Here is a 25,965-nt window from a genome sequence, read left to right on the forward strand (position 1 = left end):
TTAATTTGGGACAAAAAAATTTGTTTCAAATTGCATGTACTACAATTGCCTTTAAAGAGGATCGTTCATCAAATTTTTCAGTTTGAACTGGACACACATGGCTGCAGTGCGGAATAAAACATGCTTGTTTATCTTTTATTTTGCTTCTTCCTTGCAGAGAATTTGGCATATAAATATAATGAGTCAAAAAAGTTATCAGCTAGTTATTCACTGGGGGCATGTACTTCTCCCTCTATAAGTCGCCCAATCATGAGCAGACAGCAACGTACTAGAAATATAACACATTCCCACCATAGCTTAGGTTTCACAGTGTGTGAGATGTAAGGATACAGCTCTGACTTCCTGGTCTCACCTCCTGCATGATTAGACAGTGCTGAGTACAGAGCACAGAAGACTCACACCTTTTCTGTAAGGTCGATGCTGGGGTAAGGTGCAGAGCAACTTAGTTCAGCTGTGTCACATTCCAAACACTTCTTTCAGCTCTGTTATACTGCCTGTCCAGAGGTGAGAGCTCAATTTATGAGCTCCGGATGATCAAAGCTATAGTTCCCAACCAGATTAGCTGATAGTACACCACACAATGAAATTTGTTATTATACCCAAAGATCATGAATGGAATATAAATTTATCTTTATACATAGCAACACGTGTGCTAGTCTACTTAATGTCTGGTTCTGGATGCACAATGCTACTGTATACTTGCATCTGTGTAAATATATTTTTGTTTCAGTTTACTTCATTAATATTTCATTAGGTGGGATGTATAGCATTGTTCACTCTGAGCTTTTGGGCAGCTGGGGGCTGCTATTTTTAGGCTGGGGGGCTAAGATCAATGGCCTCTTACCAGCCTGAGAATATCAGCCCTCAGCTATCGGCTTTTGTCAGGTTCGATGTCAAAAATAGGGGGGCCCCACGCCGGTTTTTTAAATTATTTATTTAAATAATTTTAAAAAAACAGTGTGGGGACCCCTCTATTCTTCACAACCAACCTGGCTGAAGCTGACAGCTGAGGGATGCAGCCCCCAGCTGTAAGTTTCGTCTGGTTTGTTCAGAAAATGAGGGGGACCCGAGGTCTGGTTTTCATTCATTGAGAGCAGGAGAGAAGAATCACAGCCACAGTCAGCACCAGCCGCTGGGAACAGCGCTTACTGTAGCGGCACGTGAGAAAACTGTCACTACACGTACTGGAGCCAATGACGTGTGAAACTGGCATTAGATTGTGTTCTTTTGTTTCAATACAATCAGTGTTTTATCAGCAGGAGATTATCACTGCCAGACTAGCTGTACTGTGCCTCATGGTCCAACCACACCCCCAACACTGATTAACAGCTTACTATTAATATACAATGTACATAGAAAGCTGAAAATCAGTGGTGTGTTACTATACATTATATATTTTACATTTTTGCAATACTCTTTTACGGTACAATTTGATCAGTGTTCAAACCACAAAAAATACTGCAATTTTTTTCCACAAGTACCTTGCCTTGCTGATAACTAGCCATCAAGCATAATATTCTTGGTTATGTGTTTTGTCGGTTAGGGAGGTGGCTTAATAGTGGTTTAAAAAGAAAAAGTAACAACATTATAGATGTGTCATACTTTTAAGCATACCCTTTTAATATTCTAAGTTGGCAACTGAACAACCTGCACCTTATACTGTGGGCTGTTGCAGAATTTTTATGCCACATTCCTACCTCTTGAAATTTCTTACTACATAGTCATTTTTGAGAAGAATTAATGAATCTGCGTAAAGGGAACCTGCACTGTGCAGGCGCATACGGCGTCATCATGGCTGAGGAAATATTTTTTCTTCTCTAGCAAGATGGCACAGCCGGCGTCTGCGCAATAGCAGCTATCAGATCTATAAACACATTGATAGCTGCTACTGCGCAGGTGCAGGAGGTGCCATTTTCAAATAGATTTTTTTTTGTATTTGTTCAATAACATGAAGAACAATTATTACTAGGACACTAAACATGCAATTGTGCTGCAGCACAGGTTTCACGGCAGGCACCTGCCTGCAGAAGAGTTTTTTTTCTCTCTTCAGTATGTACATGTGACACCACAGGAGTCCGCTTGCCGCAGTGGCATTGCCTCCCTCCTGGGGGGGTGATGACATGCCTGGAAGCAGAGAGGAGTTCCCTGATCAGTTAACCACTACACACAACAATTTTACTTCTCCAGACCAGAAGGAGGAGCTCTGAACCCTGTTTTATGGTAGCTTAAAGCAAGTTCTGGGCTGGGGGAGTTAGTTAGTTGAGTCTGAGAGCGAGAAGGAGCAAGAAGCATGAAGGATCTGCTCCCCAGACTAAAGTAGAGAGCAGAAAGGATAAAGAGCTAAGGAAAGCCTGGGGATGTGGATCTGTAAGAAAGCTCACCCCAGGTCAGTGCGCTGGACACTGGAGTCAATGGCTGTCTGGGAACAACAGCCTCAGTAGCCAAATCCAGAGAGCATGAGACTGCAGGCCTCCTGGTCTCACCAAAACCCAGACGCACAGCAGCATACGAGAGCCTGGAGCTGCCACAGAGGAAGAGGCTTGAGCTGCCTGGCATAAGGGCAAGTACCAAAGACTGTAGAGAACAGAGGACCTAGTATAGCTTCAAGCTACAGGGACTTCAGACACTAGGGCAGAAAGGAGATCTCCAACAACACTTGGTTCAAGGGACTCTGATCTGCTTTCAGGTTGCTGGATCTCTATTTACATCTGTACCAGTGCTTCAGTCTGCACCTCAAGCCTTCAGTAAAAGTAAAAGGTACAAGGAACAGTATCTCTTGTGTCTGCAGTTATTGATCACCCATTTAGCCCTGCACTACAATTATCCATCATCCTGCACTTACACTGTCCTGGGGTTAAGCTCTGCCTGTGGAGAGCTGAACCAACTCTGCTGCATCACCACCATCCCCAGCGATCTGTACAAGACGCGTCGGCTATCACCTTTATTGCCGAGTACCACAGGTGGCGTCATGAACTTATATACACATAGACTTTATTCCTAATCATTTCTTATCTTATATGGACACTCAGGGCCACGGACCAGGTCACTGCTGCCGTGACACATCCCTTTAAGACACCGACCCGGTACCGAATAACCCACAGCTCTGAGGAGATGTGCTATTTAGATATTCATTATGCAAACTAGGGGGCAAGTCACTGAGGGATGAGTGACCTGTCAGAAGCCATCAGTATGAATACCTAAGCGGAGCACCACATGAAGACTCCTCCACAGGCCACACAGAGTACGAGCATATCATTAACTCAAAACTGAAAATAAAGATTAAACAACAACCACAAGATGGATTTTATCAACCAAGGTATCATTGTAATCAGTATAATGGCGCCAACCTGACACTGTCTGTAGGTTACTATGCACAATCCTACTGACAGGTTCTCTTTAAGTACCAGGTGCCTCTTAGCAATAGACTGGGGACACATTAGGAATGCACACACTGTCTATTTAAGAATCAGGAAGGGCAGGCGTGGCCACCCTATGCATACAGCCAGGAAGTTTGCAAACGGCAAGCAGAGGACAAGAGGCTTACAGCATACAGTAAGCAGAGGTCAGAACTCATCACATGGCCTTGAGTGGTGGGCAAGTCAGTGTACCTGCATGGTAGGGGATGGGAAGCCATGCAGTGACACCGACATGGATGCTACAATGATTTTTCTTTGGATCACACTTGGACTGAAAATCTGACCATATGCACGAGCCCTTAAGCAAAGATCTGCAAGCAAATTACTAAAGAGACATTTTTCTGTGCAGGTCTGTTCCAACACACCTGTTTACAATCTTAAATTTGCGACACATATACTCAATACTGATAATATGAGCATGGCGACTTTTCATTAGCCTTTATAGAAAGAGAAGGGCAAAATAGAATATAATTGATGATAATGTAATAAGGGGATGTTTTAAGAATTTCTTAGCCCTCAAAGTTTCATACAAGCAATATTCAGCCTGGCACCTCTGTCTATAGCTAACTGCTACTTTTTGACTTTGAATGGCCTAACTTCTAGATCTGACTGCTTCGTAAACTACTAAATCACATTTCCTGAAAATATCAATAAAAAATTAAATAGTAAAAATCTGCATCCCGATATAAGATTAAGAATGCTGAACACAGTGCAAAATAATTAGATCTAAAATCCCACAGGGATAGAAAAAGTCTGTTAAGTATGCAGATACAGTGATTTCTATGTAAATGAATAGCTAAATTCATATCAAGTTCCATTTTTAATTTTTTTTTGCTGAGGGCAAAATGCCAGGGTCGTAGGCTGTCCTTAAAAAACACTCCAAGTTCTAATTTTCACAATTCATTATGTATGTTAATTGCAATGGCAAACTGCTTGTGGGTCAACTGCATGTTCCACGATGCTCTGCATGGCATGATTGCCTCTCAACAGCCACGTGTTCTCAACAAACTCTAAAGATGTAGTAAATTATTGGAATCAGAGGCGCTCATATCATATAAATAAAGATAGAGAGTTGGTGCTTTCTAACAATGTTTGTAACTATGCTAAATTGTATTCAATTCTAGTATTAAAAAGTTAAAGTAAATTGGAAAACATTTTATGACTTAAAACTTTATACATTTTTTACTCTTATTTTTTGCCTTAATTAAAAAAAAATGCCTAATATTTTAATTTTCTGCTTGCGTGTTCTTTATACAGTTTTTTTTAAATATTTGCATGTAAGAATTACAGTGTTTTAAACTGATACATACAACCCAAAACTGGAAACATTAGTATACTATTCCTCCACATACACTACACCCAGTGGGAAAGCAGTGACGAAGAGAAAGTAGGACACGCCAACAAGGATTAATTCATACCGAAAGAAAAAGGAGTTCAAGTCCCAAAATTTGATTAAAAAGGTATAAATTTATCTAATATATACTTACCTTGGAATATCTTCACATCGTGTTCCAACCAGATGTGTCCAGATCCCAGAATTCCAAGCGGTGGAAGTTCATCGACTGCCATATTGGGACACCCAAGTGATTGGCGTCTCAATATGGAAACTGCTGATGGAACCAGCCTCTTGTGCGGTACCACCAGCGGAACATCATCGCACCTCCCACCCACACACACACACACACGCACACACACTGTATACGCCGTACGCGCCACACACACACAATGTATACGCCGTATGCACCACATACACACTGTATACGTCGTATGCATCACACACACACTGTATACGTCGTATGCATCACACACACACTGTATACGCCGTACGCACCACACACTGTATATGCCATACAAACCACACACACACTGTTTACGCCATACACACCACACACATTGTATCCACTGTATGCACCGCACACACAGACTGTATACACCATGCGCACCACACACACTGTATACGCCGTATGCACCACACACACTGTATACGCCGTATGCACCACACATACACTGTATGCGCCGTACGCACCACACACACACTGTATACGCCGTACGCACCACACACACACACTGTATATGCCTTACGCATCACACACTGTACATGCCATACAAACCACACACACTGTTTACGCTATACACACCACACACACTGTATCCACCGTATGCACCACACACTGTATACACCATACGCACAACACACAAACTGTATACGCCATATGCACCACATATACTCTATACGCCGTATGCACCACACACACACTGTATACGCTGTACGCACCACACACACACAGTGTACACCATATGCACCACATACACACTGTATACGCCAAATGCACCACACGCACAACGTATACACCGTACGCACCACACACACTGTATACGCCATACACACACTGTATGCGCCGTATGAGCCGCACACACACACACACACACACTGTATACGCCATATGCAGCCTCTCTCATGGTATCAAAAGAGAGTGGATAGGTGGGTGAGCCCATGGGGGGAGAGATTCTCAGTGCTGCAAAGCCTGCCCCATCGTGACATTACCGTCCTTGCGATGTGATAGCATCAGGCCTCCATCTAGTTATATATATTCATTAAATCCATCATGCAATAAGACATCAATCCAAAAATAGAAAGGCGTGTTCAGCTACAAAGTCAGGTAGAAAACAGTGTGTTGAACAGATAACACCACATTCCTCATATAAGTGCATCGTTCTTAGTAATAAATTAAATGGGAAAACGCAACATGAAAGAACAGGATGGTGGAGAACATTGAAGATTCTAGTATTAAATATCTACATCAGAAAGTGCCCTGTATACATGCAACCAACACCTGTCCCACTGTTCCGTACCCATCATATGGTGTCACTGAAAACACGCCGAGCTGCCCAACGTGCGTAACGCATTGGCTTCATCAGGGGACATACAGTATGCTTATATTCTTTTTAGTTTTTTTTTAGCATAAGTTTTATACTTTAATTCTCTGCCATTTTTTTTTAAATCTCAAGGTATATGCACATGGGGTCACTTAGGTAGAGTAAATCACTGCACGCTCTTGTTTAAAAAAGCAATAGAATTTTATTTGTAGATGTGACGTAGACACACGTGAAGGTACAAGGAGAAATGTGACAGGGTATATAAACGTTTCGACCCTTACTAGGTCTTCTTCACAATGTTGCTTAGAGCAGAGTTGTACAGAGGCGCTCCTGCACCTAGGTCTGGACCGTTTGATAGACACGCAAGCGCCTCTGTACAACTCTGCTTTAAGTGATTTTGTGAACAAGACCCACAAAGGGTTGAAATGTTTATATACACTGTCACATTTCTCACTGTGCCTTCAAGTGTGAGTGCCACGTCTACAAATAAAATTTGACTGCATTTTGGAATAAGAGTCTGCGGTACTTTACTCTACATTGATACTGGGAATTCCACATCCCATTTACCGGCACTTCGACATTCAGACTGTGTGCACGCTAATCCTCTCTATCTGCATGGCGTCCACTAGATACCGGTGTAGCCACCAAATATTACCAAGTGAAGCCGTCTCAGAAAAATGTTGAAGGCGGTTTTCATGAGAGAATTTCTTTGTAATTTTTGTGGCGGCTCTGCCACCGGTGGATTTCAGTGTTGGGAATAGAAAGAGGGCAGCGGGTTAGTGAACAATTAGAAGGTCCTTCTTTTAACCATTTGAGGGTTCCCAAACACAGAAAAAGTTAAAGGAAACCTGTCATATAAAATAATGCTGAGAGCCCTGCTGTCGGAAGGAAATTACTGTAATTTCTCTAGGCCCAGTAACCACTCTGTGCATAGAGCGTGGCAGCTGTAACAGCGTCCCTGGCACTGACTGACAACAGGCTCTGCATTAGAGTAGGCTGTCAGTCGATGCTTGGAGGTGCAGTTACAATCGTCACTCACTGTGCACTGAGCAAGGATTGAAATCTGAATGAGTTTTTAAGTTAAGCATTTAGAAATATAAAAAAACCACACAATGCAATAAGGTGCTTAAAGGAAGTTTTCTCATGAAAATAATTTTTTTTCCACAAATGTTCCCTTCAATTAGCTTTTATTACAGCTGCAGTGTAAGGCTATCTTCACACTATTTTTTTCTCACATGATAAACAGTGCATATTTTTTTCACTTTTCTGCTGTCTTTTGACATTTTTCTTTTATACGGCCATTGATTTGCAATGACAAGTATTAGGGTTCATGCACACGATTACAAATGGGACGAGTGCTGCTGTTTTGACAAATAGTACTTGTCTCCATGTTGTTCAATGAATCCATGCACATGTCCAATTTTTCCCTCAGACCAGTTGGTCTGAGTGGAAAAGAAAAAAAATGCAGAATAAATGAATTGCCTTGGATCACACTTGGACATTCAAGTCTATGTGTCTATAGAAAATATCACACTGAACTCCGATGACTTCTGAGTGATCTCCGATTTTCATGGACAGACTGGAGAAGGTGAAAACACTTTTTTTCTCCAAATCTGGTAAAATCGGATCACACTCTGATCACGCTCTGATCACACTGATCACACTTTGATCACGCTCTGACCACACTGATCACACTCTGATCAGGCTCTGATCATGCTCTGATCACACTGATCACGCTCTGATCACACTCTGATCACACTGATGGCATCGATGGCATCGCCATCACTAAGCAAAGTAAAACATTACATGTGAAAAAGAATATTAATGGTAATCGGCCCACGATCTATCAATAAAAATAGCAGCACGCATATGGTTATGCCATGTTCCCACGTTCAGTATTTTACATCAGTATTTTATAAGCCAAAACCAGGAGTGGGTGATAAATACAGAAGTGGTGACGTGTTTCTATTACACTTTTCCTCTGATTGTGCCACTCCTGGTTTTGGCTTACAAATACCGATGTGAAATACTGACCAAATATTGAACGCGTGAACGTGGCTTAAGTCTGCCAAAGTACGAGCTACTCTGATAGTGTGGTGACTAGTCTTGAGCATTCCAATACTGCAAATATCGGGTATCGGCCGATATTTGCGGTATCGGAATTCCGATACTGAGTTCCGATACTTTTTGCATATCGAATACCGGAATCGGAAGTTCCCATAATGCTATGATTCAGCCAATGAGGAATCATAAGAAGTGTGGGCACAACCTGTTAGGCATGTAGGCATGTTAACTAATGGCATGACTGTGATTGGCTGCTGAAATGATGTCATGATTCACTATAAAAGCCGCCGCCGCCATTTTGGGTTCACTCTGCTGTAAATTCAGTTAGGGACAGGACGCTGCTGTTCAGACTCTGAGGGACAGTTAGAGATAGCGATTTTCTATATAGTGCTTTACCCAGGCTACTTTATCAACCGCTGTAGCTTTCTTTTGCCTTGCAGCGCTGTTCACAGCTGTCTGCAAGGTCTGTGTGTGTGAGTGCAGCTCACGCTGTAGTATATTCTGCAGCCACCTCTGGTTGTAGTCCGCTCAGCGTGTGTCACTGCCTCATACATAGTCCTTTTTTTGTTTTATTGCTGCTCATTTTTCCTGATTTCTCCTATTAGTGTGCTTCCATCCATATCCATCTACATTGTTTGCAAACTCTATATAGGCATAGATAGCGGAGCCTTTCTGCAGCCTTTCAGTGCTAGTGCACAGTTCTCTGCACTGTTCACGGCTGTCTGTGAGGTCTCTGTGTGTGAGTGCAGCTCACGCTGTAGTGTGTTTTGCAGCCACCTCTGGTTGTAGTCCGCTCAGCGTGCATCACTGCCTCATACATTGTCCATTTTTGCTGTAGTGCTGCTTATTTTTCCTGAATTTCTCCTATTAGTGTGCTTCCATCCGTATCCAGCTAGATTGGTTGCAAACACTATATAGGAGTAGATAGAGGAGCCTTTCTGCTGGTTTGTGCCCTGCAGCCCCAGCCAGATTAGTATTAGCCTATTTTTTGTAGCCTCAGCTATTGCATTGTAGGTTACCTTCCTGCATTGTAATAGCTACAAAAAGTTTGTGATACTATCACTTTTACATCTTTGGTCACATCCTTTTTTTTGTGAAAAAAAACACATAAAAAAAGTTCACCAAACACTCCACTTTACAGTTGTGTAGGCCACATTAGCTCATATTAAAGTGTAGTCCACACTTTATAAAATTAGTGTTTCTTATACCCGTTAGCAGCTGTTCAGGAATAAGCACACTAAGCCCTTAGTACTTTTCTGCCTATCTTTATCAGTCTACCAAGATGAAGAAGGCAGGGAGTAAGGCATGTGGTCGTGGGCGTGGAGTTTCAGCAGGGAGAGGATATGGGGATTCTGTGCCTGCTGCCGGCACCAGTGACTCAGCATCCCCCAGTTTTCCCAGGGAACAGTCCTTTATGCGAAGCTTCGTAGGAGCTCGCAGTACCCCACTGCTGCGGGAGGAACAAATTGAAGCCATTGTCGGATGGATGGCAGCTAACGCATCGACTTCAATTACTTCCACATCCTCTCAGGTCTAGAGCACTGAAGAGCAAACATTTGTTTCTTCACCACCTGCCAAATTGCCCAGGCAGTCAGAAAGCCCTGGACAGGAGCCATCTCTACTTCTGTTCTCTGAATCTCTTGGCTTGGAAAGAGGGGGCCAGCCAAACAGCATTCTAGAATGTGAAGAAGAGGGAGTATGCAGTGATGCTCAACAGCTTTGTCTCTCTGAATCTGAAGAGGAGGGTGGGCCAGTGAATATGGTCAGCACACCTCAGTACGCATCTGATGATGAGACTCAGGTGCCACTTTCTGGTGCGTACTGTGCTGGCGAGACTACCCAGGAGAAGCAGGTGTTTGAAGAGGGTAGTGTAGATGATGAGGTCCTTGACCCATCATTGCGTGAGGAACAGGAAGGTGGTGGGAGCAGCTCTGAGGAAGAGATTCCCCGAATGGCCATAACAGGAGGGAGAGGGAGGGGGCAGACTTGGTTGCCTGTAGCCTCCACTTCGGCACCCATTAGGAGCATTCCTCTTCCAAAACCTAAAACGGGCGCTCCCAGGACTTGCAGTGCGTGGTTCTTTTTTGACACAGTTGCAGATGACATTTGCTTTGTCAAATGCAAGCTGTGTAATCAGAAAGAGAAAAGAGGGAAAAGTGTCAGCAACATCAATACCACAAATATGTGGAAACATGTGCAGACTAAGCACGTGGTGGAGTTACAAAGACACACTGAAGACGTAGGCCAACCTACAGCACCACCTACCACCTCTTCAGCTCGTGTTGTAGCCTCTTCCTGCAGCTCACACACGGCTGGTTCGGCTTCCTCACAGGATCGCCATGGAAGAAACTCTGGCACTGTTGTACAGAGACCCAGTGACATTCCTCCCACAGCACCACGTTCCCTGTCATCCTCACACTCCCAGGCCACTCTACAGCCATCGGAAGCACAGGCATGGGAGAAAAGGCGGCCATTCTCGGCAAACCATCCCCGAGCACAGGCTCTGAATGCTGGCATTGCAAAACTACTGGCCCTTGAAATGCTCTCATTCAGGCTGGTGGAGATTGACACCTTCCGTAACTTCATGGCATTGGCAGTCCCACAATACAACGTGCCCAGCCACTTTTATTTCAGCAGGCAAGCCATCCCTGCCCTGCAAAAGCATGTGGAGGGAAAAATTAAACATGCGCTACTAAACTCCGTCAGTAGCAAGGTCCACTTGACCACAGATGCGTGGACCAGTAACCATGGACAGGGATGATACCTTTCCCTCACTGCCCATTGGGTCAATGTTGTGGAGCCGGGTACAGATCTTGAGAGTGGCGCTGTACGTGTTCTGCCAACTCCAAGGATTGCAGGAATTCAGTCTGTACACATTGACTCCTCATACTACAGTCCCTCTGAATCAGCGCTGTGGGAGCCGTCACGGTCTACCTCCACATGGACCCGTGAACGCTTACCTGTTATGACCGATATGAGCACAGCCGTGGCCAAACATCAACAGGCCGTACTGAAATTAATTTCTTTGGGGAATTGAAGCTACACAGCACAGGAGCTCTGGAATGCCATCAAGCAGGAGAGCGATGTGTGGTTTGTGCCAGCGAATCTCCAGCCAGGCTTGGTAGTGTGTGACAATGGCCGAAATCTGGTGGCAGCTCTGGGCCTAGACAACCTCACTCACATCCCATGTCTGGCACATGTGCTCAACTTGGTCATGCAGAGCTTTCGGAGGGACTATCCAGATCTTGATGCACTGCTGTACAAGGTCCGCATAGAGTGCGCTCACTTGCGGCGTTCCAGCATGGCAAGATCGCGCATTGCAGCTCTGCAGCGCCGATTCCGCCTTCCAGAACATCGCATCATATGTGACCTACCCACCAGGTGGAATTCAACGTTACATATGTTGGAGTGGTTGTGTGAGCAGCATGCAGCAGTAATGGAGTACCAGCTGCATCAGGCGCAAACAAGTCGCACTGCTCGCCATTCACACTTCACCACCACTGAGTGGGCCTCTATGAAGGACATCTGTCATGTTTTGCATGCCTTCGATGATTCCACGCGGATGGTGAGTGCAGATGATGCACTAGTCAGCATGACTGTCCCCATTATCTGCCTGCTTGAGAAAACACTGCAAGCACTAAGGGAGGAGGTTGTGGAAGAGGTGGTGGATGAGGAGTCACAAATGCCATCTGCTTCTGGACAGTCTGCGCAACGTGGTTTCTCACAAAGGCCTAGGCAGGGGACACTTTGTGAGGAGGAAGAGGAGGAGTCAGTGGAGGATGAAGACATCTCTCCAGAGGAGGGAGGTACACAATGCTCTAGTAGTCAGTATGTAGAGCAAGGGTGGGGTGATGCAGAGCAGGCAGAGATGACGCCTCAAGCAGGGGACAGCATTTCTTGGCGAGTTGGGAGTCTGCAGCACATGGTTGATTTCATGCTGCAGTGCCTGAGAAACGACCGCCGCATCGCCCACATTCTCAACACGGCTGATTATTGGGTGTACACCCTCCTAGATCCTCGCTACCGGGACAACTTACAAAGCCTCATAACACCGTTGAACCGGGAGCGTAAAATGCAGGAGTACCAAGACACACTGGTGCATTCCATCATGTTCTCCATTCCACCCGAGAGCAGTGCTGCTACTGCTTTACAAAGCTGCTCTGTGTGCTGTGGCAGTGGAGGAAGCTCTGCACAAAGAGGGAGCAGAAGCAGCGCCTCAGCACAAGGCAAGGCCTGTATGGCTCAAATGTGGCAAAGTTTTGTGTCCCCGCCACAAATGTCTACACCATCACAGACGGCTCCAGTCAGCAGTAGGCAAAGTTTCCGTCAGATGGTGACAGACTACATGTCTTGCCCTCTCAGTGTACTCCCAAACGGCTCTTCCCCCTTCAAGTTTTGGGTCTCTAAGCTGGATACATGGCCAGAGCTTAGCCAGTATGCATTGGAGGTGCTGGCTTGCCCTGCTGCTAGTGTATTATCGGAACATGTCTTTAGTGCCGCAGGTGGTGTACTAACAGACCGTCGCATGCGACTATCCTTCGATAACGTTGACCGGCTTACTTTTCTGAAAATGAACAAGGCCTGGATCTCGCTGGAATTTGCCAGTCCTCTTCCAGATTAAATAATTGGTTGGCAACAGTATCCAGGTCTCCTGTTGTGTTCATGTTTCTACAACCTGAACTGTAATCCCTGGGCTCCAACACTGCCAGTTGCTGCTCAGAAGTGCCGTCTGCACAGAAAAACACTAGCTGCTGTGTCAGTGGGGTTTAGTAATGCCAGCTGCTCCCCTGCTGTGTGTCCGGCAATGTCTCCTGCTCCCTCCACATTCACACTACATCAGATATTAAATGTGCTCCAATTAGGCCTCAGCCTACACACTGATTGACCCTGGGCTCCAACACCGCCAGTTGTTGCTCAGAAGTGCCATCTGCACAGAGAAAAACACTAGCTCCTGTGTTAGTGGGGTTCAGTAGTGTCAGGTGCTCCCCTGCTGTGTGTCAGGCAATGTCTCCTGCTCCCTCCACATTCACACAACATCAGATATTAAACTTGCTCCAATTAGGCCTCAGCCTACAACCTGATTGACCCTGGGCTCCAACACTGCCAGTTGCTGCTCAGAAGTGCCGTCTGCACAGAGAGAAACACTAGCTCCTGTGTTAGTGGGGTTCAGTAACACCAGCTGCTCCCCTGCTGTGTGTCCGGCAATATCTCCTGCTCCGTCCACATTCACACATCAGATATTAAACTTGCTCCAATTAGGCCTCAGCCTACACCCTTATTGACCCTGGGCTCCAACACCGCCAGTTGCTGCTCAGAAGTGCCATCTGCACAGAGAAAAACACTAGCTCCTGTGTTAGTGGGGTTCAGTAACGCCAGCTGCTCCCCTGCTGTGTGTCTGGCAATATCTCCTGCTCCGTCCACATTCACACAACATCAGATATTAAACTTGCTCCAATTAGGCCTCAGCCTACACCCTGATTGACCCTGGGCTCCAACACCGCCAGTTGCTGCTCAGAAGTGCCGTCTGCACAGAGAAAAACACTAGCTCCTTTGTTAGTGGGGTTCAGTAATGTCAGCTGCTCCCCTGCTGTGTATCCGGCAATGTCTCCTGCTCCCTCCACATTCACACAACATCAGATATTAAACTTGCTCCAATTAGGCCTCAGCCTACACCCTGATTGACCCTGGGCTCCAACACTGCCAGTTGCTGCTCAGAAGTGCTGTCTGCACAGAGATTAACACTAGCTCCTGTGCTAGTGGGGTTCAGTAACGTCAGCTGCTCCCCTGCTGTGTGTCCGGCAATGTCTCCTGCTCTGCCCACTTTCACACTACTACTGATTCTAAACTTGCTCCAATTAGGCCTCTGGCTCCACTCTGTCTCTAGTATTTACCCTGGACTCCAAAACCGCCAGTTGCTGCTCAGAAGTGGGAGTGTGGACAGAGCAGGAGAAATTGCCGGACAAAGAGCATGGGATCAGCTGACGTTACTGAACCCCAATAAAACAGGAGCAAGTGTTGGCTGTGCAGATGTCACTTCTGAGCAGCAACTGGCGGTGTTGGAGTCCAGGGTAAATACTAGAAACAGAGTGGAGCCAGAGGCCTAATTGGAGCAAGTTTAAAATCAGCAGTAGTCTACAACAGATATTAATCTTGATCCAATTAGGCCTCTGGCTCCACTATGTTTGTAGTATTAACCCTGGGCTCCAACACCGCCAGTTGCTGCTCAGAAATGCTGTCTGCACAGTCAACATATGCTCCAGTGTTATTGAGGTTCAGTAATGTCAGCTGATCCCCAGCTGTGAGTCTGGCAATTTCTCCTGCTCTGTCCACACTCACACAACTACAGATTTTAAACTTGCTCCAAATAGGCCTCTGCCTCCACTCTGTTTGTATTATTGACCCTGGGCTCCAACACCGCCAGTTGCTGCTCAGAAGTGCAGTCTGCAGTATGCAGTATGCTCCAGTGTTATTGGGGTTCAGTAATGTCAGCTGATCCCCAGCTGTGTGTCCGGCAATTTCTCCTGCTCTGTCCACACTCACACAACTACAGATTTTAAACTTGCTCCAATTAGGCCTCTGTCTCCACTCTGTTTGTAGTATTTACCCTGGGTTCCAGCACCGCCAGCTGGTTCCCGGCAGTGTCTTTGGCACGGGTACTCCCTCCGGCCCAGCCTGGTTCCAGCACGCCAGCTGTTTCCGGGTAGTGTCAACGTCACTTTGAATCCAAAACTTTATCCTGTCATGTTGCGGTCGGGTTAACCGACTCTATGGTGCCTGCAGTTTAGGTGCTTCCTATGTGGGCTGCGGGATCTGGCAATAAAGGCTGGTTGCGTAGTGCCAATAGGACAAGCAACCCCTGTAGGACTGTTGGGTTTCGGTAACTGCGGCCAGCTCGCGGCCTTGCAACTTTGTTTTTCATGGGTACCTTCTGCTACCAATCTGGGTTCCAGTACCATCAGCTGGTTCTCAGCAGTGCCTTTGGCTTAGGTTCCTCCTTCTCGGTATCCGAGTTCCAGCAGCGTCTGCTGGCCCTTGGTAGTGCTTTCTGGCACAGGTACCTCCTGCTTAGTAACTGGGTTCCGGTACCATCAGCTGTTCCTCGGTAGTGCCATTGGCTCTTGTTCCTTCTGCTGCCCCTCCGGGTTCCAGCACCGTCAGCTGGTCCTCGGTAGTTCCATTGGCTCTTGTAGCTTCTGCTACCCATCCAGGTTCCAGTACCGTCAGCTGGTTCTCGGCAATGCCTTTGGCTTATTTGCCTCCTTCTCGGTGTCTGAGTTCCAACATAGTCTGCTGGTCCTTGGTAGTGCTTTCTGGCACAGGTACCTCCTGCTTAGTAACTGGGTTCCAGTACCATCAGCTGGTCCTCGGTAGTGCCATTGTTTCTTGTTCCTTCTGCTGCCCCTCCAGGTTCCAGCACCGTCAACTGGTCCTCAGTAGTTCCATTGGCTCTTGTAACTTCTGCTACCCATCCGGGTACCAGTGCCGTCTGCTGGTTCTCGGCAGTGCCTTTGGCTTAGGTGCCTCCTTCTCTGTATCCCAGTTCTAGCAACGTCTGCTGGTCCTTGGTAGTACTTTGCGGAACAGGTACCTCCTGCTTAGTAACCGAGTTCCAGTACCATCAGCTGGTCCTCGGTAGTGCCATTGTTTCTTGTTCCTTCTGCTGCCCCTCCGGGTTCCAGCACCGTCAGCTGGTCCTCGGTAGTTTCATTGGCTCTTGTAGCTTCTGCTACCCATCCGGGTTCCAGTACTGTCTGCTGGTTCTCGGCAGTGCCTTTGGCTTAGGTGCCTCCTTCTCGGTATCCGAGTTCTAGCAACGTCTGCTGGTCCTTAGTAGTGCTTTCTGGCACAGGTACCTCCTGCTTAGTAACTGGGTTCCAGTACCATCAGCTGGTTCTCGGCAGTGCCTTTGGCTTAGGTGCCTCCTTCTCAGTATCTGAGTTCCAACATCGTCTGCTGGTCCTTGGTAGTGCTTTCTGGCACAGGTACCTCCTGCTTAGTAACTGGGTTCCAGTACCATCAGCTGGTCCTCGGTAGTGCGATTGGCTTTTGTTCCTTCTGCTGCCCCTCCAGGTTCCAGCACCGTCAACTGGTCCTCGGTAGTTCCATTGGCTCTTGTAACTTCTGCTACCCATCCGGGTACCAGTGCCGTCTGCTGGTTCTCGGCAGTGCCTTTGGCTTAGGTGCCTCCTTCTCTGTATCCCAGTTCTAGCAACGTCTGCTGGTCCTTGGTAGTACTTTGCGGAACAGGTACCTCCTGCTTAGTAACCGAGTTCCAGTACCATCAGCTGGTCCTCGGTAGTGCCATTGTTTCTTGTTCCTTCTGCTGCCCCTCCAGGTTCCAGCACCGTCAGCTGGTCCTCGGTAGTTCCATTGGCTCTTGTAGCTTCTGCTACCCATCCAGGTTCCAGCACCATCTGCTGGTTCTCGGCAGTGCCTTTGGCTTCGGTGCCTCCTTCTCGGTATCCGAGTTCCACCAATGTCTGCTGGTCCTTGGTAGTGCTTTCTGGCACAGGTACCTCCTGCTTAGTAACCGGATTCCAGTACCATCAGCTGGTCCTCGGTAGTGCCATTGGCTCTTGTTCCTTCTGCTGCCCCTCCGTGTTCCAGCACCGTCAGCTGGTCCTCGGTAGTTCCATTGGCTCTTGTAGCTTCTGCTACCCATCCAGGTTCCAGCACCGTCAGCTGGTTCTCGGCAGTGTCTTTGGCACTGGTACTCCTTCCTGCCCAGCCTGGTTCCAGCACGCCAGCTGTTTCCAGGTAGTGTCAACGGCACTTTGCCACCAATACATTGTCCTGTCGTGTTGCGGTCGGGTTAGCCGACTCTACGGTGCCTGCAGTTTAGGTGCTTCGTATGTGGGCTGTGGGATCTGGCAATAAAGGCTGGCTCCGTAGTGCCAATAGGACAAGCACCCCCTGTAGGACTGTGGGCTTCGGCTACTGCGGCCGGCTCGCGGCCTTGCAACTTTGTTTTTCATGGGTACCTTCTGCTACCCATCCGGGTTCCAGTACTGTCAGCTGGTTTTCGGCAGTGCCTTTGGCTTAGGTGCCTCTATCTCGGTATCCGAGTTCCAGCAACGTCTGCTGATCCTTGGTAGTGCTTTCTAGCACAGGTACCTCCTGCTTAGTAACCGGGTTCCAGTACCATCAGCTGGTCCTTGGTAGTGCCATTGGCTCTTGTTCCTTCTGCTACCCATCCGGGTTCCAGTACCGTCAGCTGGTTCTCGGCAGTTCCTCAGCCTTCTTGTACCTTCTGCTACATTTCCAAGTTCAAGCTTTTTGAAATGGTTTTTGGTAATCACTCTGGATCTCCCTGACGACGACCCTGAAGACAATGACCCTGAAGACCACCCCGAAGAAGACGACAACCCTGAAGACGATGACCCCGAAGACGACGACCCTGAAGACCACCCCGAAGAAGACGACGACCCCAAAGATGATGACCCTGAAGACCACCCCAAAGAAGACCAAAAAGATGACCCTGAAGAAGATGACCAAGAGGACAAAGAACATGAAGACAACCACCAAGATGCAGAACAACAAGAGACAGAAGACCAAGAAGCAGAAGACCAAGAAGCAGAACAAAAAGCAGAAGAACATTAAGCATAAGACTAAAAATCAGAGCAAAAGATATTATCTAAATTATAAGCAGAAGAAGACTAAGCAGTGTATGGGGGTGAGTCCGTTCCTCCTCGTGATGCCCCTGGAAAATGCCTGCTGCTGCAGGCCAAACTGAACGCGGACAAATCCTGTTGTAAATCTTTTGTAACAGGCAAAACGGAAGGTGTAATCTTCAAACTTTTATAGATAACAACTACAGGAATGCCTGTTACAAATAAGAATATGATGAAGAAGAAGAATAGGAAGAAGATGAAGAAGTAGAATATGAAGAAGAATAATAGTTGAAAAAGAAGAATAAGAAGAATGTAAAAAAAAGAATAATAGGAAGAAGGTGAAGAAGAAGATGAATAAGGTGAAGAAGTTGATGAAAAAGATGCTGCTCCTGCTGAGGATCATGAAGGAGAAAGTGTGGGAGAAGTAAAAAAGAAGGTGAAGAGCATGGAAGTAATGAGAAATACATATCTGACAAAATATAAAAGAGGTTAACATAGTCAATATCTTTGTAACTCCGAACGTCTTAAAAAAAAAATTAATTCCTGCTATCCCATTTGATTGGGCTAAACCTCTATGACTTTAATATCTCCTCCACCTCCCCCAATACATTCTCCATTATTCTTAGCTGTTTTCCTTCATGTAGAATTTACCTACAAGGAAATAAAAGGTTTATTTTAATTCCAGTATTTCTGTCCCATTGACTTGCATTGGTTTCCGGTATCGGAATCAGCGATATCCAATACTTTTTGGGTATCGGTCCGATCCAATCCGATCCAATATTTCCCGATATCGGAATGTATCGCTCAACACTAGTGGTGACATTTTGGCACATACTGTAGATAGTTTTCCCAAGTTTGGCACACACATTTGTTGAAAAAGAAGTGTGCATGTCAAGGAGGTCTTCAAGAACTTTTCCACCTACATTTATATTAAAAAAAAGTCTGATTAATATGGCAGTTTGTGTGTTTGGCTGCTGAGAGCAACATTTCACTTCCCCTGATGTCAGCACAGCTTTCACTTGGACTTCACAGGGCCTTCAAAATGTGGCCTTGATCTTTGATCCCTGCATGCATTCTTGCTAGCTGTTGGAAAAACATCTCTAAAATAGTGTCCTCAAACTTCTGCACTAACTCCTGACTCTATCCATCGCTACTTTATATATCTACACTTCTGTCTAACACTTGCTCTCTTCAGGCATCTGCTTTCTTTTGCTTAAAGTGGCCACCTGTCAAACAATGAAAGCTTTTCACTGTGTAAAAAGAGCAGTATTCTCCATCTCGAGTGAATTTACAGAGGTTGTTAACTATTTTAGCATTAATGACATATGCTTAGGATAGGTTATCAATGTCTCATGGATTGGAGGCCAACACCCGGTACCCCTGCAATCAGCTGCCATCGGTGTCGGCCACCGGACAAAAATACTCACTTGTGGAGCTAATTTATCGTCTTATAGTGGCCGCCACAGGGTACTACACATCTGCATCCTATTGATTTGAATAGGAGGCGGATGTGCAGTACCCTGCAACAGCCACTGTCAGAAGACGGACAGCTCTGCAAGTGAGTATTTGAGGCCGCCGACACCAACGACAGCTGATTGTCGGGGGTGCCAAGTGTTGGACCCCGACCCATCAGACACTGATTAACTATTCTAAGGATGGGTCATCAAGTTAAAGTAGTGAACAACCTCTTTAAAGTTAACCGTTTGATAAATCAATAGTATACGTGGAAGAAAGAATGTTTGTAATTTATCTTATCACCGAAATCTGATTTTTTTTCTCCTCTTAAATTCAGCTTTCGTTCTTAAATCACAAGCAAAATCGGCCTTCAGTGAGAATGGACATTTCTGCTACTGAGTTAGGAAAAGACAAAACATGCAACTCCTTGTAGATGTTGTCCTTGGTCTGATTTGAACCTAGGACTCCATAGCAGCAAGGATAAAGCGCTAACTCAGTGCTAACTGAAGAAAACAAATTTCGAGAAATATTGTATTCTCAAAAATGCTGATTTTTTTGCATATTCAAGTAGAATTCATATACACTCGAACAAAATTGCTCACTTCTAGTCCTGAGTCACATGAATATGAAATCATTCTGAGTCCATTTATATGTGGGGTTAGTTTCATCCATGGATGGGGCTTGCTCAAAATTTTGCCTAATACCATTCCTGATTCATGACAGTGATATCGAAATATCCTCCTAGAGCAACTTGTCCCATCCATAAGGCTCCGTCCCACAATGAGCTTTTGATGAGTTTTTGTCCCTTCTTTTGTGTCTTGCTTTAAATAAAGCTGCTTTGTTTTTGACACTTCCTGGTATTTGGCTTTGACAAAACTTTTTTGACATACTTAAGTATGGATTACATGAGTTTTTGATGAGTTTCCATCACGGAAACACACTTAAAACGCATGTGCTGTATTACTGGCCAGAGGATCGCATTGCAATCCTTGGACTGGCCGTATGCTCTCCTGAGCTGAGCATGACAGCATGTATTTCAATGCAACCTTCACACTTAGGTCGGGAGATCAGACAGCAGTCCCAGGTATGCGATGCGATCCTCAGACGAGTATTACCGCAGTCTGACTGAATCGCTGACACCAGCCCAAAGGGATGGATGGGATTATGAGTGGGGGAAGGGTGGGACATTCATTTTGCATTTAGATACAGTATGTTTAACTTGCCGCCGCGCAACTATAATTTTTCCGGGGCTTTCAACAACACAACAGGGCAACGCACAGCAATAAGTGTTAAATATCCTGAAAGGGCTGTCCAAGCCCTATTTCAGGATTCTATAATATGGTAAGCAAAAATGACCAGACAGATTCCCTGTAAATGATGTATGCCTCTTAATGAATCAGGCATCTCTGACTCCAACACATGAAGACTGGCATAAACATGCTAATAAATCGGGGCTTGAGTCTTTTTGTTGAGTTTTTGGAATGAACACTATGCAGAAATGCCTAGTTCTTGAGAAGTTTTGAGTTGTTGAAAAGTATTTTGAGCATTTCCACTCATCAAAAAAATCAATATGCACATACCCTTAAAAGAATAAACCTATGTACTGCAATGTAAAAATGCCTTGCTGTACATATGCTCCTCCTTCTGTAATTTTTTTTTAATTGCTTCAGGCTTCAAAAGCTATGAAGCAGCTAAAAGTAGTGACCTATCCATTCTTCTGGTGGCTTCCACTTGGAAGCTACCACTACTTTATATAAAGAATATAGAACAAATAATTTGATTCACAGAGAAGTTACCCTTCACAAATGTAATGCCCTTTATTATGCTCTGGGGTGCCAGAGTGTAATAAATGTAAGATGTATAAAATGAAAAAATAATATCTAATCCCTACCCTACCGTTAACCTCTCCAGTCCCTCTGCTCCTAACAGTCATCATGCATCTAGTCCTCATCGCATCTTCTAATGACCGTCTTGAATACTGAATTTCTAAGGGTCTTCACAGTAGGCAAGGACCTTCAGCCCTAAAGGGGGTTTTACACTAAGCGATATCGCTAGCAATATCGCTAAAACGTCACTGGTTTTGTGACGTTATAGCGATATTGCTAGCGATATCGCTATGTGTGATACTTACCAGCGACCGGCTCCCCCGCTGTCTATCGCTGATCGCGCGAGAATGTCCGGCTCCATTTCTCGTCGTCAGCTTCCTGCTGAGACTTCCTGCTGTGACGTCCAGCGACACGTGGAGGCGGGTGGGAGGACGCAGGATCGCTGTGTGTGAATGGTAAGTATCGTGCGCTGCGTCGCTGCTGCATCGCTGTGAGATCTTTCTGTATGAAAGCTCACTAGCGATCATTTAGCGATGCAACAGCGATCCTGACCAGGTCGGATCGCTGGTTGGATCGCTGGTGCATCGCTAAATGTAAAAGGGCCTTAATGGTTTTGAGCATGCACCAACTTGTGCATAATTGCGGTAGTAATGAGAAGATCCAAAGAGGACCAGAGCGGTGCTGCTGAGAAGCAGAAGAGCCAAAGAAATGAGCGGTAAGATGTGTGAGGCAGTGACCCCGGTTACAGCTAGGGGGTGCTGTATGTTCTCTTCAGGATACACACGTAGGCATATTGAGGCTATGAGGATGCATTGCCGTCACAGGCAAAGCGGTTATTGCAATGAGGAATCAATGACTGATGTCACAGGTAGGGGGGTTGCATATCTCCCCATGATATGCAAGGAGGTGTATGAAGACCATAGGTGTGCATGTCAGTCACGAGCGTAGCTGTGACTGAAATGCAGATTGATAATAAAAGTAAGTGTTAGGGGTTTTACACATAGCGATATCGCTAGGAATATCGCTAAAGCGTCACTGGTTTTGTGACGCTATAGCGATATCGCTAGCGATATCGCTATGTGTGATACTTACCTCCGACCGGCTCCCCCGCTGTCCATCGCTGATCGCGCGAGATTGGGCGGCTCCATTTCTCGTCGTCAGCTTCCTGCTGTGTGAGACGAGCGACGCGTGGACGCGGGCGGGAGGACGTCAGGATCGCTGTGTGTGAAAGGTGAGTATCGTGCGCTGCGTCACTGCTGCATCACTGTGAGATCTTTCTGTGTAAAAGCTCACTAGCGATCATTTAGCGATGCACCAGCGATCCTGACCGGGTCGGATCGCCGGTCGGATCGCTGGTGCATCGCTAAATGTAAAAGGGCCTTTAGTCTTGGGCATGTTAATGTCCAAGACAGAGGTAGGGAAAACCTGCTCTGGATGTCGTTTAAAACAGATTGCAGTATGATAGTGTTGTAGTCTGTTCCATTCTGGATCCAGGTTTTCCATGTGGCTGAAAACCACAGGTTTCTGTGATAAAAGCCCTGCAGGAAAGGGTTAGAGAGGTCTGAGTAAGTGCCTACTGAGTTTCAGGTGTGTCAGGGCCAGAGTGAGGCCTGGCAACCCGCAGTGTATACAGAAATGCAAGTCATCCACGGTGACTGGTCTCAGATGTGGACAGTCCTGTGCCCAAAGGTGAACCTGAGGTGGATGTTCTGTGCCCGAAAGAAGACTGGCATGTGTAACGATTGCAAAACAGGTGGATATGGTGCCTGGCTGTGACCCGGGGGATATCCTGGACTATACATGGCTGTGTGAGTAAAGAGACTGTGATGCAGCAGTGCAAGACACCCACGGGAACTAATCAGAGGAATAGCGTGTGTAGGGCCTGCAACATGTAATGCTGTGTGAATAGTCTTGGATATGGCGCATAGACACCCACAAGAAGTAGTCAGAGGAAGACTGGCTTGTTTAGTGTCTGTAAAATGAAAATTGCCGTATAATATATTCTGCAAATGGTGAAATGGGTACTAGTTATATGCACTGAAGTTATATGCACTTGTGTGGATTGGACCTTTAATGCTGTGAAAAAACACATTATGGCTGTGTGCCCACGATGCGATTTTTAAGCGTTTTTGCCTCGATTTTTGGCGCGAAAACGCTGCAAAAACATTTAAAAATCTTGTACATGACGCACGCCATGCATTCCTATGGCATTCCGCACATGCTGTGCTAATGCTGCTCTTTTTTCCGCGGCGGAATCACATCGCGGAAAAAATCGCAGCATGATCATTCTTTTGTGCAGAATCGCAAAGAATTGCCGCGATTCCGCACCCATAGGAATGCATGAGAATCGCTTACTTCCCGCATGTGGCTATGCCCACCATGCGGGAAGTTAAGCGTCTCATGTGCGGTTGGTACCCACGGTGTGGAGGAGAGGAGACTGTCCTCCAGGCCCTGGGTACCATACCCCTGTAAAAAAAGAATAAAAAATAAAAAATCGGGGTATATTTACCTTCCGACGTCCCGCGCTGCATTCCCGGCCTAAGCGTTCCCAGTAATGCCTTGCGGCAAGGTCCTGTGATGACTATGTTTGACGAGTGTGACCAACCTGTCAATCACTTTCCAAGCGATGCTTCAAATCGCTTGGAAAGTGCTTGAGAAAATCTCCCCAAAATCGCGAACAGAATCGCGGTAAAATCGCTGTGAAATCGCGCAGAAAAAAACGCGCGATTTCTGGGAAGGAGTCCAGTTTTCATTGTGCGTTTTAAAACGCTACGTGGGCACATAGCCTAAAGAGACTTTTGTGTTTGAATTTTGTGGGTCACTGCCTTTTCACTGCGTACGGTGATACCGCTGCCTTACAGATGCGTATAAGTTTTTTTTTGTTTTTCTGCCTTTTTTTAACCTTTTGATGGCCATTTGCTAATGGTAGTTAGTTTGATTAATTAGGCACAAGGAAAAGATAGTAAATACCAAAACCCCAAATAAAGGTTCTGTCATGTATCAGTCAATTTCCATGTGCATATACCTTGTATGTAAGTAAATGATTTGCTCCACAATTGATTCAGCATAGTAGCTCAGTAGTCACTCATAAAAGTACATTTTACAGCTGTAATTCTGACATGCATAGATCAGATAGCGGCATGATAGAACATATAGACCGAAGACATAATAAACCCGTGTTGCTATTGTGCTGCAGATACAGCTTTCCTAATTTGTACAACTAAAGTTGTTGTTTTTTTGCATTGCCTTTGTTGCAAAGAGACTTTGATGCACAGTTTCCAAAACTGTTTACATGGCTAGAAAAATCAAGTTTCACACCTGCCAATTTAACACTCAAACCACTAAGCAGCAGGGATCCAAGTTACTGTAATATGCACTTAGCAAGAGCTGCAGAAGCATGGTCTCCAATATCAGAATCTATTATATATGCACAAACATCTGTTATACAAGGAAAACAAGAAAACCATATTCAGTACCTCAATATCCAGTGGGTCCTTGCTCAGCATGCACGCCATGTTGCTACAATTCTCTACGTGTCTGTTGCAATAGCTTTGAGAATGAGACAATTGTGTTGGGTTTTACGCTGTTTTATGTCCCTGAATTTACTAACAGATCTCTCGCTACTTGGGTGGAAGTTGCACTTAAGGCTAACAAATGGTTTATGACTCATGAGATAGTAAGTAAAAGGGGGCAGGAACGGGGAGGAGTGTGTGCTCCAAACACATGTGACATATAGTACAAAGTTCATAAGTTAGTGCTTTGTCTCTTTACACAGCTGTCTCCATAAGTCATAATCAAAGTCGTGCTGAACAGCCACGTGAAAGTCTTTGGACTTGGTATTTTGTATGTTTGTTTTATTTTGTGCCCATTTTTTAAAATTAACTTTGAGCAGAAATTGTATGTGTATTGCAATGGGGCATAAATAATCATTAATGTCATCAAAGAGGGTTCTGATGTGTTTGTGTGTATGTCTGTGTATTTGTATACATGTATGTGTATATTTATGTATATAATATGTGTGTGTGTTTGTGTGTACATATATACATATTTTTTTCTATATATATCACAAACACACATATCAGAATCAGAACCCTCTCTGACAACATTAATGATGAATTGTGTGCATATATATACAGTATATATATATATATATATACTGTATATATATTATATATACCCACGTGGTCAACATTTTTGGTACCCCTTGTTTAATGATAGAAAAACCCACAATGGCCACAAAAATAACATGAATCTGACAAAAGTAATAATAAATCAAAAATCTATGAAAATGAACAAATGAAAGTCAGGGATTGTTTTTCAACCATGCTTCTACAGAATTTTTTAAAAAATAAAACCCATGAAATAAGCCTGGTCAGAAATGATGGTACCCCTGAAAATAATATGTCAAAAGGGACATGTTAAATCAAGGTGTGTCCACTAATTAGCAGCACAGGTGTCTACAATCTTGGAATCAGTGAGTGGCCTGTATAGAGGGCTACAGATACTCACTGTGCTGTTTGGTGACATGGTGTGTATCATACTCAACATGGACCAGAGGAAGCGAAGGAAAGAGTTCTCTTAGGAGATTAGAAAGAAAAATATAGACAAACATGTTAAAGGCAAAAGTTATAAGACCTTGTCCAAGCAGCTTGCTGTTCCTGTGACTACAGTTGCATATATTATTTAGAAATGTAAGCTCCATGGGACTGTAGCCAA

General features: G+C 45.3%; 1 protein-coding gene across 2 annotated transcripts in view; it reads right to left on the reverse strand.

The window, feature by feature from the left end:
* Positions 1–24,907, reverse strand: part of DPYD (dihydropyrimidine dehydrogenase) — a 1,593,199-nt gene extending 1,568,292 nt beyond the window's left edge. For both annotated transcript variants that reach the window (XM_073571402.1, XM_073571401.1), the window contains exon 1: positions 24,726–24,907. In XM_073571402.1, the coding sequence (XP_073427503.1) occupies positions 24,726–24,764 (39 nt within the window). In that variant the 5' untranslated portion in view covers positions 24,765–24,907. The remainder of the gene's footprint in view (positions 1–24,725) is intronic.
* Positions 24,908–25,965: the final 1,058 nt, after the last annotated feature.

Source organism: Dendrobates tinctorius, unplaced genomic scaffold (assembly GCF_039654945.1).
Source record: "Dendrobates tinctorius isolate UK_male_01 unplaced genomic scaffold, ASM3965494v1 ptg000029l, whole genome shotgun sequence".
Taxonomy (NCBI): Eukaryota; Metazoa; Chordata; class Amphibia; order Anura; family Dendrobatidae; genus Dendrobates; species Dendrobates tinctorius.